General features: G+C 48.2%; 1 protein-coding gene across 6 annotated transcripts in view; it reads right to left on the bottom strand.

Annotated features, from left to right (window-relative positions):
- Positions 1-1,904: 1,904 nt before the first annotated feature.
- The window catches only part of AFAP1L2 (actin filament associated protein 1 like 2), a 55,595-nt gene continuing 42,266 nt past the window's right edge, over positions 1,905-15,233 (bottom strand). For 3 of the 6 annotated variants that reach the window (XM_052677081.1, XM_052677085.1, XM_052677083.1), the window contains 14 exons: positions 12,134-12,339; positions 11,413-11,592; positions 10,787-10,876; positions 10,035-10,119; positions 9,621-9,725; positions 8,863-9,074; positions 7,050-7,195; positions 6,612-6,723; positions 5,814-6,050; positions 5,546-5,723; positions 5,227-5,394; positions 4,585-4,766; positions 4,314-4,442; positions 1,905-3,611 (listed from right to left, as the gene is read on the bottom strand). In XM_052677081.1, the coding sequence (XP_052533041.1) occupies positions 3,585-3,611; positions 4,314-4,442; positions 4,585-4,766; positions 5,227-5,394; positions 5,546-5,723; positions 5,814-6,050; positions 6,612-6,723; positions 7,050-7,195; positions 8,863-9,074; positions 9,621-9,725; positions 10,035-10,119; positions 10,787-10,876; positions 11,413-11,592; positions 12,134-12,339 (2,057 nt within the window). In that variant the 3' untranslated portion in view covers positions 1,905-3,584. Of the gene's footprint in view, positions 3,612-4,296; positions 4,443-4,584; positions 4,767-5,226; positions 5,395-5,545; positions 5,724-5,813; positions 6,051-6,611; positions 6,724-7,049; positions 7,196-8,862; positions 9,075-9,620; positions 9,726-10,034; positions 10,120-10,786; positions 10,877-11,412; positions 11,593-12,133; positions 12,340-15,233 lie in introns of all 6 variants that reach the window. The other 3 variants (XM_052677082.1, XM_052677086.1, XM_052677084.1) reach the window with 2 other exon arrangements.

The following is a 15,233-nucleotide window of genomic DNA, read 5'->3' as shown; positions in this document are numbered from 1 at the left end:
GGTTTTTTTAAGAAAGTGTTGAAGCAATAGGCTGGGTCAGACTCTGAGTCAGCTGACGTCTTGGTGTTAGCTTTTGCCTCATTCTGAAGATTTGATTGTCTTTCTAAGCTGATACTTGATCTTAGCCAGAAGTGATACTTTTCAGTGCAATAACTGCAGAATGAAATCAAATACAATCCCTGGTGAGCAGGGACTTACCTGGAGGAAGGGCTGACATTTTGGTAGAAAGAGAAATGATTCTACCAAGATCGTTCATATAGGCAGCACTGCATAAGCACTGTCTCCACTGCATAAGTGTTATCTGAAGGGAGAATGGGTGATACCAGGTTCACAGATAACCTCAGAAGCCGTGGTTTGTGTTTGTGGAGATGGCTGGATTCCAGCTGAGCTGCACAGGAGCCTCTCCCCAATCTCTCTGTGCATCCCCTGCTGGGTGCTGGGTCCAAGATCATGACTTCTTCCCCTCACTGCCCTGTTTGCAGTCCTCCCTTTCTGCAGGGCTTTACCAAAGGAGAGCACAAACCCATCAGCACAGCCCAGTGGCCCTGCTCGTAGGGGGCAAAGCACTCTGTGAGGTAAGGACGTGTCAGGACAGCGGGAGGAGAGGGAACAGCCAACCTGGTAAGTTGGGTTGGGGAATGCTGGATGTGCACTGATCCCACAGCTCAGCAGGACATGGCTGAGCAGTTGTTGGAGTTGTTCCTGGCTAATTTCTTGGTCCTTTCTCCTGCAAATCTTAATTAAAAAAGGGTAAGTGGCTCAGGGCTCTGACATAACTCCTTATTAAATTCATCCCCGCAGACTTGCTTTGAATTCCATCAGAAATGTTTAATGAGAATGTGTCTGAAAGGAGCTCATGTCCTGAAGGCTGGGGGATGCTTGAGCCTGGAAAGCCATGCAGGGGTCCCTGTGAGCCAGCACTAATCCTGTCTGGGTTAGCAGGGCACAGAGCCCATGGACAAGGCCAGCACGTCACTGGGTGTCAGGGCAGCTGCTAACAGAGCTGTGGATTCCTCTTAATCTGTATGATTCCAGCAGGAACCTTCACTGGTCATGGGCCAGGTGCTGACTGCAGGAGAGAGCCTATTTCTTCTGCAAGGAACTGGGATTTAGGTAAGTGCCATGAGTTTCACCCCCTTGGGTCTTACCTTCCTTTTGTCCTTGTGTTTCCTGTGCAACACAAGCAAAATCATGCCTGCTGTGACTAGTAAATATCACATGAGCTCTCCTTAAGGCCAGCTGTCTTCAGCTCACAATAAACATGCAAATCTTATTCTCTGCAGTACAAATAAATTTGTTAATGCCCCAGCTAATTAAGGTAGCTTCTACATCTTAACAAGAAATGTTCTTTTTCAACTTTAAAATGTGGCTGAGATCCTAGGAAACTGCATTTGTTAGCAGGTCAAGGTCAAGATCCATGGGGATCAAGGCAGGGTTGTGCTAGGAAAGGCTGGACCCGATACTGATGGGCAGAGCTGCTGGGGAGCAATCCTTGCTAACCCTTTTCCTTCCTTTCCAGCTAAACTCCTTCCTCCTTTTCCTGTCAGTGATGGGAGCAGGCACCAAGCACTGCACACAGTTGCCACGTGGTGGCAAGCAGAAGGTGAGGGACTTCTCACGCATTTTCCGTCTGCTGATTCATTTTGTTATTTGAGCTACTGGCAGGAGCCTATTTTGGGTTATTTGTGCAAACTACCAGGGATCTTTTCAGTAGGTTAGCTGACAGAAAGGTTTTTCATTTCCATTGCTGTCACTCTAGAATACTGAATTATTTGTTTAAGATTTAGTCCTTGTGGATGGCCTAGCTATGAACTTCATAATGGTGGTGGTTTGAAGTGCATGAAAGATACTAGAAAGCAGATCAGGGACAAGCCTCACTAACATAGAATACACTGGTAACATAATATAGTCAACATTTTATTATAAAACCCTCTAAAGCGCCACTTTATAGGTCACAGTTAGAATAAAGGAAATGCTTTGAGTTAAGAAAACAATGGGGACGCAGAGACATTACTTAACAATTCTTGTCTGGGAAACATGTTTACCACCCAGCAGAGCCAACAGGGCAGAAAGCACAGCTGCTCTCATCCGTGTTAGCTGGTTACAGCTGTGAGAGAGCTGAACAAGCTCTGCAGACAGCAGGGTGTAGGAGGAGAGTGTGGTGCTGTGTGTGTGCTTAGGGTGGGAACAGGAGCTCCTAACAGCTTAGGATGGGGCAAAACAAAAGCTTCTTGGTGTCCATGACCTCCCTGTGCTCTGGAGAGGAAAATCCAGGTGGATGGATTTCTCTGTGCCTCTCTTTGAATTGTAATGTCTCTAAGTTTTAGCAGTTCCAGGCACGCAATCTCTCTCATTGAACAGCTTGGCCACGGAGCAGAGGGATGAGCTTTGCCAGGACACAGCATCCAAAGACTATGTTAAGTTTTAATGATCTAGAAATAAGGGTGATAGCACCAGGACAGCTAGCAGCCATCCAGAGACAGGGAGGAGAGCAGGTCCAGCACCCATCTGAACCCATGCAAAGGGGCTCTTTCCCACAGGGGTGTTTAGCAATGTACAGCTGCTGCTAGGGGTCGTGCTGCAGCTCCACAGGGACCAGAGAGCATCAGCAGTGTGGTGCTGAGTGCCAGAGCAAGAGCACAGAGCTTCCTTTACCTCCTCTCAGAAAGGGCATCATATCCAGCATCCTCATTCAGCAGGGTAAGCAGGCCTGGGACTTTGGTACGTCATTAACAAGCCTTCAACTATGATTATTCTTTTTCAGAACAAACTCCTCAGGTGAAGGAGATCAAGATCCTCAAGAACTTTTAGTGACTCTGTTTGGAAGATCACTTTTGCACAGAGCCCTTGGTTCCACCAGTCTGTAACACAGCATGAGAAGGTGAGCAGGCATCCTCCTCCACATTCTGGCAAATCAACCCTACCACAGGCTGGTAGCATTAAGCCTGTGCATGATGCAATTGGTCACTGAAAATCCTTGCTGCATGTGTATGTACAGTCAGTTCCCTGTAATGCTGAGAGGGTCCTTCCTACTGGACAGGTGCCTGTGTGCTTCTCATCTGTGTCTTGCTGATGAGTCAGACCTGGGCATCTGGATGATCTGCAGCTGAGGGACAGCAGCAAGGCAGGTGAGACATTAGCTGGCTGCAATTTGCCATGACAGGTTGAAAATCATGGGGGGGATGAAGACTAGCAGAGGACCGCCCTGAACTCACTACTGTCACTAATATAGAAACCTTTATAACTCGTCAATAAACCTTCAGAGTAGAAATACACAAAACACCCCTATGTACAGTAACATTCTTGTTTACAGTAACTGGGTTAGGAATCTGATGCAAGGATTGCCACCAGTTGTTATTGTTTTAGCTACGTGATGGGACTTGTCTGGAAAGAGCAAGATTGTTTGGGATAAGTGGTAGCAGCAGCTGCTGACTCCACTGCTGCATCCAAGCAGGCGGCGTGAGGCGGAGGAGGTGTTTGGTGTGGGTTGTGCTGCACACCCAACATCCACCTACTGGTGTTCGAATCCCCTTTTCTATGCATGGGCAGTTCCAGTCTTTAGTCCATCTCTGAAAAATGTACTTCTAACTTGCGCCTTTTTTCTCCCATTCCTGCCAAAGAACAAAGGTGAATTAGTCAAAATGGTAAACCAGGCAAGCTGTGGTAGCTCTGATAAGCTCAGGAGCAGCCTGTTCATCTCTTAGCTAACTGGTTTTGGCTACCTGGCGGGTCAGAGAGTTCTGCTTTCATTACAGACTTCCCATTCCAGAAAGCAGAGGCACTGCTGCACATGAGCAGGATGGAGATAGTGTGCAACATTTAAAGGAGAGGCAAAGAAAAGCTCAGCCAGTGTCTTTCTTTTGTTACAAAGATAGAACATAGTAAGGAGAACTCCATATGAAGCAGTGGAGAAACTGAAACTGCTCCTGTCCATGTTGGGCTGCTGTTTCCAGCCACTGGAGATGTAGTCTGAAACCCCATGAGATGTCAGCTATATTGCTTGGGGCAGGAGCAGACTGTCACATTGCCTCCTAATTAAACCTCAAATGCGTATCAGCACAGTGAGAGTAAACCACTCGTTTACTCCAGTTGCTGCCAACACAAGCAGTGTGGCTCAGCTCCAGTTACAGTGACTAATTTAAATCACAGTCAGAACAAACTTGGGTGAAAGGACCAGAGGAAAACCAGGCTGCTGTGAAGCATGGGTCAGCATGCTTCCTAAACACCCAACCTGACCACAGCCATCCCTGCTGGGCTGCCTTGCTGCCAGGACAGGGAGCAGTGGTTACCCCACACACTCACTGGCACGTTACCTTAGCTTTCTGTAGGACTGTCCCCTTCCCTGTCACCATGACAGACAAAGGCCTGTTTTTCAGAGCCGTTGCTGAGTTGACTGGTGAGCTCTCTGCGCTAGTTGCTGGACTGGCAGGTTTTGTTTGAGTCTGCAACAAAAATAATGGAAATCACGATGACTTACTTCATTCTAGAGAGAGAAATTGTGGCCTTTTTTAGCACTATTGTGTAGAAAAGCTCCACAATCCCAACCCAGTTGTTTTCCAGTGGAACACTGACTTTGAAACCTACCCGGGGAGCTGTATTCTCCAAGTGCGTGGTGTCCACAGTGGTGCCCAATGTCACAGGACCAGATTCTGCCTTCTTCAGGTTCTCCTTCACCTCAACCAGGCTCAGCTCCAGGTCTACCCTTCGGCTTTCTTTCCTCTTGCACTCTTCATCTATCTCCTTGAGCCTCTGCTCCAGGTTCTTGTCTGCAAAAGCAGGTAAGGTGCTGCAGGAAATCGGGAGACCTGGGGGGTAACTGGGGGAGCAGAGATCAGCTACAGGAGTTTGTGTTACTCCTGTACATGCTACTTATACTTTGCCCCAAGATGGACCATAGCAGAGCCAGCTCCAGTTCCATGTGATGTGGTCTAGCTCAGAGTGCCAAGTCTATCCTGGCTGTCACAGAACCAAGGCAAATCATGCCATCATGGCACGACTTGCCTGTCCCTCCCATGCCACCAGATGGAAACCAGGACTCAGGGTCCATTCTTTTCCAGTATTTCAGCACTGATTCCCCTGGCAGCAGGTCTCATGTTAGTGTACCTGTGGTCCCGAAGTTGGTGATGGAGGTGCAAAGACCCTTCTGGTCCCAAGTTTGTCACCTCTTTCACCTCCATAGTCCCCACCTTGACTTGTTTCTGCACGTTGCCTCTTGCCTGGCTCTACCTGTACATCCTGCAAGCATCTCCTTCAACTCCCGCCTCTCCTTGCGCAGCTGGGTGAGCTGAGCCCGGATTTCATCCTTCTCCTTCTCCAGCCGCTCCTTTTCCTCTGTAAACCGCTTCACCTCTGCCTCTGTCCTGTTCTTGCCCAGCTTGGTTTCCACCGCTGCCACTGAAAATGCAAGCCCCCAAGACCATCACAGACAAGGAAAAAGCAAAAAAAGGAATACAGGTGCGTACAGTCAAAAATGAGTGAGACTTGTGTAAGCCTTAGGAGGCTCTGCAAGCTGCTTGTATACTGCAGGGCAGAGCTTCCCACTCACCAGGCAGTGGCATCTTGGGTCGGTGTGCGGGCATCAGCTGTGGGCTGCCCACTGGTACAGAGCCTGCTGGTGGCTCGGGGGCAGTCTGTGGGAAGGTGATGTTCTGCTGCTGCGTCTGGATTTTCACAGTGGGCACCTGTGGTGGTGGCTCTTCAGGTTCCGGCTTTTCTGAGTGTTTCTAAGGCAGAGGATAGGGGAATGGAGGTGGAACGATGTGGTGGGGAACCAGATCTCTGCTGAATCCTGGCCCCAAACCACACTGAAATACCTGCTCTGAGGTCTCCTCCTTTTTGCAGGGCTCGGCATCCTTATCCGCTGGGGCTGTCTCAGCTGTGCTGTCTGCTACAGCCTTATTGCCAGCCCTCTCTAGAGCTGGTGAGCTCAGGGATGAAGGCTGACATGGCTTCTTGCCAGCACAGTGCAGGAATGACTTCACTGGGGTGAGATCCAGGTACACCCTATCTTGGTCCCCTTCCAACTTGCTCTCACTCTTGGGTACTTCCTCCTGCAAAAGGTGAATGTTCCCATGAAAAGAGACCATCTGCTGGAGCCAGAAGCACATGCCAAGTCTCACTGAAGAGCAGAGCATGTCAGGCAGTCTGTGATGTTTTTGGTAAACTCTTCCATGATTGAACAGAGTCACAACCCCATTTTCTAAGTCATTCCTTAAGGGATATTTAAAGTGTACAGAAAATCACCTTCACTCTCCTTCATTAAGTCTTTCCAGCGGTTGCAGCAGCCTCATGCAGGCATCTCAGTATTTTATAGATCTAGGATCAGAGCCCTTGACCCCAGCAGAGCCTGCCCTGTCTTTATGGGATGGCTCTCGTGCATTGGGAGGAGTTTTGGTAAAACAGAGTCCAAAGAACCCATGGCCACCAACTCATCTGTGCTGTTAGCAGACAGAAACTGTGGGCTTTCACTGCAAGTAACTGCAGATTTAAATGCACTCTGCTGGAAACGTCCCATATTTCTCAGCAGCTCCTCACCACTGTCCACTTCTCTGGATTTCCCCAAGGGCTGGGCCTCCCTCCTCTAAGTGCTGTTCCCAGCTGGGGCTCCTTACCACTGGCACATCTGGCAGATCCACGTCATCATAGAGCTCTTCCTGTTGTACCCTCCCCTTGGGCAGGTTGTCGATGTAGGCATTGGGCTCGGAGTATTTCCTCTGCATTAGGCTGTGAACAGGCAGCAGGACATTCTATCAGCAGGGGTAGGTCTTGCTGCATCCTCACATTGTGCTGAATTTTGGGACATCTGTGCTTAAGCACACCCAGCCCCACAAACCTGGGCGCACACCCCTTTCCCCGTGGCAGCAGTGCACAGGTTGAATGCATCACGTGGGGACAAGTGCTGTCCTGTCTTGCATTGGATTTCAAAGAGAGCAGTCAAGCTGCACGCAGGGCTGAAGCACCCAAGCCCTGCTGCCAGCATGTAGGGACCCCTGTCCAGCTTGGTTCCCACTCCCCCAGCTGCAAGAAGCACTGTGGCACCCCATACATACAAGAAAGAGTTCTTTGCAGCGCTCACGATGCAGGAGACTCTGTCAGCGTCCACATAATCATAGGTAAATTCCTCTGGGTCTGTTTTTGAGCCTGACTCGGACAAGAGGAGCCCCAGCCAGTGGCCCATCTCCTCCGAGGACTTTGCCTGTGAGGTGACCAGACAGATGTTATGAGTAGCTACAGCAGCATCCCTGGGCTCCCACCGCTACTGCCAAGCTAGCCTTGGTAGGAAACTGCACTGGCAGCCCTCCGGCCTTGCAAGGAGGAAGATAAACAGCACAGTATTTATTATATTAAACCTGAGACTACATTGAAAAAAATAAAAAAGTACTGCTCTGTATATGGACTGATTTGCAAATTTGGGACATAGATATATAAATGCAGCTCCTCTGTCCTCTAGAACTTATAGTCAGTCTGCATTTTTCTTGCTACGGTGAGCAACTCAGCTGCATATGATAGTGAAAATATCTCGAGGACTAAAGACACTTTCATGGAAAAAGTGCATTTTCTGTTCTAGACCAGCAGAGTGCAGTAACACGATTTCCAAACACCAGGCCCAAGCACAGCAAAGCTTGTGCATTCCTTATACCAGAGCCCCAAAGCCTCCCCTGGGTCTTAGCAAAGAAGAGAAGGGGAGAGATTAAAGTATGGTTAGGGAAGAACTTCAAAGACAGCCCCCTGGCTACAACACAGTCAGTACCAAATTCCCAGTGCAGTGAACAGCCTGACATTTTGCAAAATTAAACATTAAATATTGTGCCTGGAAGTCAGATTTAGCAAATAGCCACATGTACTTTCCAGTAGTGGATGACTTCCACCTGAAGCAAGAAGTGGGCTGATGCAGACATCTTTTGCTTTGATTTGAAGCATTAGAGCAGTAAGTACAAAGCAAAATTCAGGGTAAGTGAATCCCAAACTGGAAAGTGTATTTTAAGCTTCCAACCTGTTTTATTTAGCATAGAATGCAGTGCCAGGGAAGCCAGCCAGAAGTCTGTACATTGAGTCTGACATCCCAACAAAATACAGTTTCTTCCATTCACAAAACATAGATTTTCTCAGTACCTCTTCACATCTGTAATTAGGCAAAAATTTTTGGACGCAGACATACTCTGAATCAGAGGCTAAACAAAAACACCTAAAAACGTCATGGCAGGCACTCAAAGTCAGTTGTTTAGCTATAAATATTCCACCAACTGGAAAAATACAGGAAATGGCTCACATTGTCCACCTCCTACTATAATCACGCTGTTGTCGTCAGAGAGAACTAAGATTAGAGATAAGCAGTGCTGGATTCAGGCAAAGGAAAGTAACAGATGGAGATGAATTCACTTTCAGGAGCAGATCTGTGATCAGTTTACTTGGAATGCACTCATAACCCCTGGCTGAGAACTCTTGTTTTCAGAAGAATAAGTTTTCTATTCCTCTTAATCAGAATTAAATCTCTGAAGTGACACCCCTCTCATCAAGCATTAACTAAGATGTGTCCCATAATCATCCCAGCTAAGCCTGTAGCCAGTGGATAGAGATGGGCAATTCCAGAGAACCCTTCATCCCATCCTAAGATGAGTGCCTACAATGAAGGCTGAACGCTCCTCTGGAGATGCCAGCATCCGAGGCAGCCTGGATTGCCTGCCAAGACACCTTCTAGGTGACCGTGGGCTGGTGAACCAAAGTTGGATACTTCAGGCTCAGTTTTGCTGGACTGAAGGTTCCTCTAAAGAGCCTTGAAAGCATTTAGCTTGCAGACACAGGCTTTAGGCCTGCTATGACACCCAAGCTAAAACAAAACATGTATAGAGATGTACATCTTACCTCCAGAACAACCCGTTCTTCCCCATTGTGCAAGATGCGGAAGGAATAGAGATGATCAGGGCTTGGCTCTGGGATAACTTCACAACCTGCCAAACTTAGGGGCTGCTGAGCCAGTTTGCTTCGGTTCTTGTCCTGGTAGAAATGGAGGTGACCATCTTTTATCTGGCACCAACGGGATTTCCACTGGCTGTTCACTAGCACATTCAGGTAACCTGCAAGCAAGCACAGGTTGCATTAGTTGTGTTTTGCACCCCGCAGACAGGTTCTGAGATCACTGCAAAAAGCCACAGGCAATGACACAGAGCAAAAAATAAAGGTGAGTGGTCCTGAACCATGCAAGACAGATTGAAGGGATGAAAAACTGTTCAAAATGGGGCACTTGACATTCAGGTTAGGTTTGGAGCAGCGAGCTGGCTACACATGGTTGGACAAAACTAGTCCCAAGTGATGAATTCTAGTTGACCTACACAACCTCCTCCCACCTGAATCCCATGTCCTGGTTGATCGAGGCAGAGCAGCACAAGATGCTGTGTGCATGTCTGGCATTATTTGCCCTTCTTCTTGAGTCACCCTGTGAGCCCTTGCCTGGCTTCGTAAGCAACACAGTCACCTCAACATGTAAAAGGCACCATGAAGTGCACAGAATTACTGGCACACACCAAGTTGGTAGTGGCCTTTTTGCCTCCTGCAGTGGGGCAACTTGATGCATAGTGTAGCTAGGTGCTCACCCCGCAGTGCACACCACTCACATCACTTACTTGAAGTCTCCAGGGATCTCTCCGGGCTATCCAGAGAGCTGGATTTCTTCCTCCCGAGGTTCATGAGGTTGCTTAGTTTTAGGCCAGCTGTGCCCTTCTTTTTAACTACCAAAAAGGAAACAAAACATGCATGGTTTTTCAAACTCACAGACATGCAGCCCACTGTCCCAGCTGGGTGTCCTGCCCCAAAGCTCCCTGCACTGCAGCCATGCAACACAGCACTGTGGCACACACCCACAGAAACTCTGAGCTGCTATTTCACTATACAAAAAAACGCAATGAAATCAAGTTCACAGTTTTTGCCCCACATTGGGTCAGTATGGGGTGGCAGCAGCAGGGAGCAGTAGCTGCAGAAGCCTGGTGCACACAGGGTTAGTGCCATGCTTTCCCTGCATTCCCAGGGGGAGTTTTTACCATCCTTTGTCTCGACTGTCTCAGGGTGCCCATCTGTGCTGCTGCCGCTCTCTGAGGCTGCAGAATACCTCTCGGAGAGGTCCACCTGCCAACAAGCACAGGACATCAGCTCTGCAGATGCACACAGCCTGTCCCTCCAGCAAGCACTCATCCCAGGTGATTAATTTCCTGGCAAAACAGTTTTCCGGGAGGGAACGCTCAGGTAGGAAACCAGCAGCTTAGGATTTGATGCCAGTAAAACACACCTCACAGATTTGAGATCACACATTTCTAAGTCCCAGTAAGAGGATACGGGCAGAGGAAATGGCCAGATGCCCAAAGAAGCTCATTCTGGCTGTCCAACATGAAGGTTTCTTTCTCCTTCCATGGTTTTGGAACAAGCTGTTACCAGGGCAGCACTCCCTTAACATGGACTAAAGGTGATCTCTAGCACTGTCATTCAGAGATTTACATCCCTTCCAAAACTCCTGCTAAGCACAACTGCCCTCGGGATAAGATAGCAGCTGTTCCCCTGAATAGAAGGGAGCCCAGCACTGAAACAGTTCTGGGGGTAATTTGCAGCAAGAAGTTTAAGATTTTCAAAGGAAAGTAAGATTGTTCCAATAATGCTCCTTTTTAGCGCAGAAGGCTGATTACATTTGTATCAGTCCCTGCTCAAACAAAATTAACGTACTTTGAGCTGTTACTTAAAAGGATAGGGTGGGAATGTCATCCCTACAGCTATTTATCCTATCTGTAGAGACCAAATGCACCTTTGGGTAATTGAGACGCTGTGACTCTGGGATGTACTGGTTGCCTTCACTGCCTCCTTCACACTGCAGACCACTGGTCTCCTGGATTACCTGCACAGAAGAAAGAAAACATGTCTGGTGAGTAGAACTGCAGTAACCCAGAGGTGAAAATGAGGTGCTGTATTTGTATATGGGCTTTTAGTGAGGAAGGAGTTGGAACATGCAAGGACAGGATGGAGATAAGATACGGTCTTGTTGGGATTCAGCAGGAGGAATGTCTCTTGGAGATATACAACCCCACACAGGACCGTGAGGCATGTAGTCCTCCCACATTTCCCCTCATTTTTATCTTCCTTCTGCATCACCAGGGAATCGAGGAAATAACCCTACAGGACCCTTCCAAAAGGCTCTCTCTAGTTACTGCTCCCTCACAATGCTCACACTGCCACCAGCACAGGGAGAAGCAAGGGCTGAGCCACCTCCCCGTGCATGGAGGCAGCAGGATGGAAGTGAGCAGCTTCTCTCCTTGCACATAAGGCTGCTAATGGGCTGGTACAACTGACACTGCAGTGTGAAGGAAATGCAACTCAGGGACCTGCCTTCCCTGGCAGGTGAAGGCCTGGGCAAATCCCAGAGGTGTCACTGACCCTGAGCCACTGCTCTGCCTGATCTTTACTCTGCAGCCCCAGCACGATGACATCGGCGTTCATGGGGATGATCTTCAGCTTGTGTTCTTTCTTCCTCACTTGCTTTTCTTTGTGAATGACAGTGCAGCCCAGCAAATTCACGTCCAGTTGAGGGTTGTGATCTTTGGAGCTCTTGTAGCACTGGGAGAGGAAGATGGAAGTCAGGTAGGAGCCAAGAGCCTTCCCTTCTATTTGCTGGCAGGAACTGACCACAGGAAGGGGCTCAATGCAACTGCATGCATGAAGTGCACCAAAGGTTTAGGTCCCATAAAGATGAGACATATTCTAGCCATGCAGTCTACACACAGGTCACCTCTACACGTACATGCATACATGTTCCTGTGCATACGTATAAATAGTTGCAAATATTTCTTACAAGTATTGCTAGTTGGCCAAGTATGAGGTTAGCCAGCAGCTTTAGTATCCCTTCTGCTTAATCACTTGAGAAAGTTTTCCCAAACAGAACTCTAGGTATTTTGGGAGTCTGGGATTCCGACACCCCTTAGATCCCCTCTGCAACACCATGCTCACATCACTTCTGAAAATGGAATAGCATCCCTACGCTCACAGGATTTTTTTGAAGCGTTACTTCTAGAGGCGCTCTGCCAGCATTGGCCTAAGGCATCACTCCGCTCCCCAGCTCAAAAATATAGGTTGTTTTAGGCAGTGAGGATTTACCCACCAGCAACCTGGTGTCCTTGATGACACACAGCTGTTTTGCCCACTGTCCCAGCCACTTCTTTCTCCACAGGAATGCACAGATGCGGGCATCCTTCATCAGCTCAATGGTGGCTTCTGTGGATGGCCACTGATGGGTTGCTGACTTGCCTTTGCTGCTCTCTTCTTCATCATAAGATTCATATGAGCTGCTAACAGCTTCACCATCTTCTATAACGAAAGCAAAGCTTTATCACTAACACATCTCCAGGACAACCCTGGGCCTATTGCTTGCCTCAGCCACACTCCGACATGCAAAAGTTTCAAGCACAGGAACGTGTTTTTTGAGGATAACCTACAGGATAAGAATCAATAGGAAAACAACCCTTATAGATCTGTTTTTTATTGTTGTTTTTTTTCTAGACCGATGCCAATCTTGGTGTTTTGAGCCTGACAGTCTCAGTCATCAAACACTCAAAAGACACGTCTCAGTTGGCCACAAGTTTGGGAACGTTCCCTTAGATGCTTTCTGATGCTTGCTGCTTTTTTTCCTGTCAAGATGCTTTCTCTACTTTCCACTTCAAGCCAAATACAATTTTAAGGCTTTAGCAAGCTACAATCATCCCTTGTCCTCTGAATGTCAGAAGTAAAAATGGTATTTGCAAAGCCATGCAACAAGCAAGGATCTATTGTATTTGAGACGTCATTCCACTTTCCCTCCTGGGCTAACAAACCTCCACTCAGCATCGAGGGGACAGCAAGGGGCTTTGAAGTAACACACTGCTGCAGCAGCAAGAATGAGTCATAAGTGGCAGCTGTAAACAATAGCAATCACATTTTTCCATGTTCATTCTCAAACTGATTGCTCCTTTATCGGGATGAGCTGAGATTTTCAATGCTCAGTGCTAATGGTAGGTTATAGCAGCTGATAGGAACAGCTGGTCATTGGCACCAGATTCATCAGAAGCTGCAAAAATGGTCCCATTGGCTGCAAGGGAATTTGCAATGCTTTGCTGGTGTTTACAGTGCAGCTTTTATCCACAGGACCGGATGCCTATCACTGCTACTTAAGCTCATTCAGCAAGACAGTAAGATTCGGGCACTGTCTGTGTTGTTTTGCAGTCTTACCCCATCAAACAGCACCAGGAAAAATATTTGAAAAAATGTTTCCCTTATCAGAATTTAATGCCACTCATCAATTCTTAATATCTATAGGAGGTGATTTTGTCAGATCAGTGGGAAAAAAAAAAAAAAGAAAAAAAGAAAAGAGGAAAAGAGATAAAAAGCACTAAGATCTTCAGTGAAGGACATTGCTTTACCTGTGTTTGTTTTTTAAATAGAAAGAACTGAGAGAGGTAACAAAGCTGAACTCCTATCCAGTCCTAACCTGCAGCATTCCTTAAGTGATCAGCACAAAGCTGCACCACTTAAACTTATTAAAAAAAACAATACTGCCTTTCAAAGCCTGAATACAGCACGCTGCTGGCTCAATATCTCCATACCTGCAGTGTATCAGTTCATCTTTTAGGGGAAAATATTAACCTCCAATGCCTTATCCATATTTAGACCATGTCCACAGGCGCTTGGGTCAGTAACGCAGATGGAGCAGAAGCTCACCACTCCTGGGAAGCCTCACTAAGGATTCTTCCCTATGTGGCAGTGATGTGGGGATCCCCAGCCAAACCACATGCCAGAGCTTCTGGAGCAAACAGTACTGCCTGGCGTGTAACCAGCACGGGTAAGTGAGGGGCCAGGTGATTGCCCTCCATGCATATCCTGGGCAATGCCAGGGGGAGCACATGGTCTTCTTTGCTAAAAATAAGGTTTAAAAAAAAAAAAAACAAAGCAAAAAAAAAACCGAAATGGAAAAGCACTTCAGGTTTGAATGCATGCCATACCCATTGTTATCGTGGCGTAAATAACGCCCTCAGAAACCTGCAACCCTGGCCTGGGTCCAGCCGCAGCAAGCCTACCAAAAAGACCTGCACAGTCAGAAGCAAAGAGAAAGGGAAACAAAGAGAAAAAGCCACAGATAAGCAAATGCAAAGAACAAGGGCGTCAGGCTGGCTCGGCCCCGCTCCCCCCTGCTACACAGCGCTGCCCCATCCCCAGCCTGCACAGCTGCCATGTGTGGCCTTTGGAGAGGTACAGTGGGTCCGGGGTGAGTTGCCATCATCAGAATTAAAATCTGCCAGTGCAGCTGAGCTGCTTCAGTTGGAATCGCGGCTGCTCCCTTGGCAGTCTTGTCGCCACTTGCATTTTCACTCCGTTTCTTATCGCAGCCTTCAATTATGCAAATAGAGCAAAGGAAGAGAACGATAAGGGCTGAACACATCTCAGCCCAGGAGGGAACGGAGCGGCAGCGTTTGCAGAAGCTGTACCATGAAAGGCAGCCGTTCCCAGCGGAGAGGTGGGGCTGCTGATGAAAGAGGGATCCCAACACCCAGAGGGGTCTCTGCCTGCTTCGTTTTAATTCATTCACCCGCGGTTTGTTATGCTGCAGTCCCACCTCTGGGGCTGCACAAATCCTCTATCTCCTGAGCCCATCTGCAGGCTCGCTTTGATGTCCTTCTTTGGCTGCACACTCACTCCTTTTACTAGCAGCCCTATTCTTGTCTAATTTTGCTCACCCATAGTTGGGAGGGATGCGGGTGTCCTGCAGGATCAGATCACCTGAGCAGCCCCTGCCTGCCCTCCCCACCCCAAGCTCGCAAGACAGCAGCAAAGCAGGGCCAAGGCTGCAGTTTTGCCCCACAGGATTGGAACTCCAACATGAGGCAAACAGGGCATCAGCTGCTTGGTAAGGTCCTAAAAACCACTGGTGGTGCAGCACTCAGACCCCTGCAGCAGCCCATAGGGATCAGCTCAATCAGGGAGACTGAGCACCAGCACCCACACACTGCTCTTCGTGCTGCTTTCCTTCCTAGGACTGCCCAGGTGTGGCTTATTCAGAACATCCTCATTTGAAATAGGCACTGTAGCAGTCTGAGGACACTGCCTCCAATGCTCCTGTTGGTACAGCTCTGTCAGAACCCACCACAACCTAATCAACCTAATTCTGGCAGTGCTCCCACCACCAGGGGCTTGGATTTTTCTCTCTCTATCACACTTGCAGGGCTCTGATC

This window comes from Tympanuchus pallidicinctus, unplaced genomic scaffold (genome assembly GCF_026119805.1).
Source record: "Tympanuchus pallidicinctus isolate F22 unplaced genomic scaffold, pur_lepc_1.0 scaffold16, whole genome shotgun sequence".
Classification (NCBI taxonomy): Eukaryota; Metazoa; Chordata; class Aves; order Galliformes; family Phasianidae; genus Tympanuchus; species Tympanuchus pallidicinctus.
This window is presented reverse-complemented; position numbering and strand designations above follow the sequence as displayed.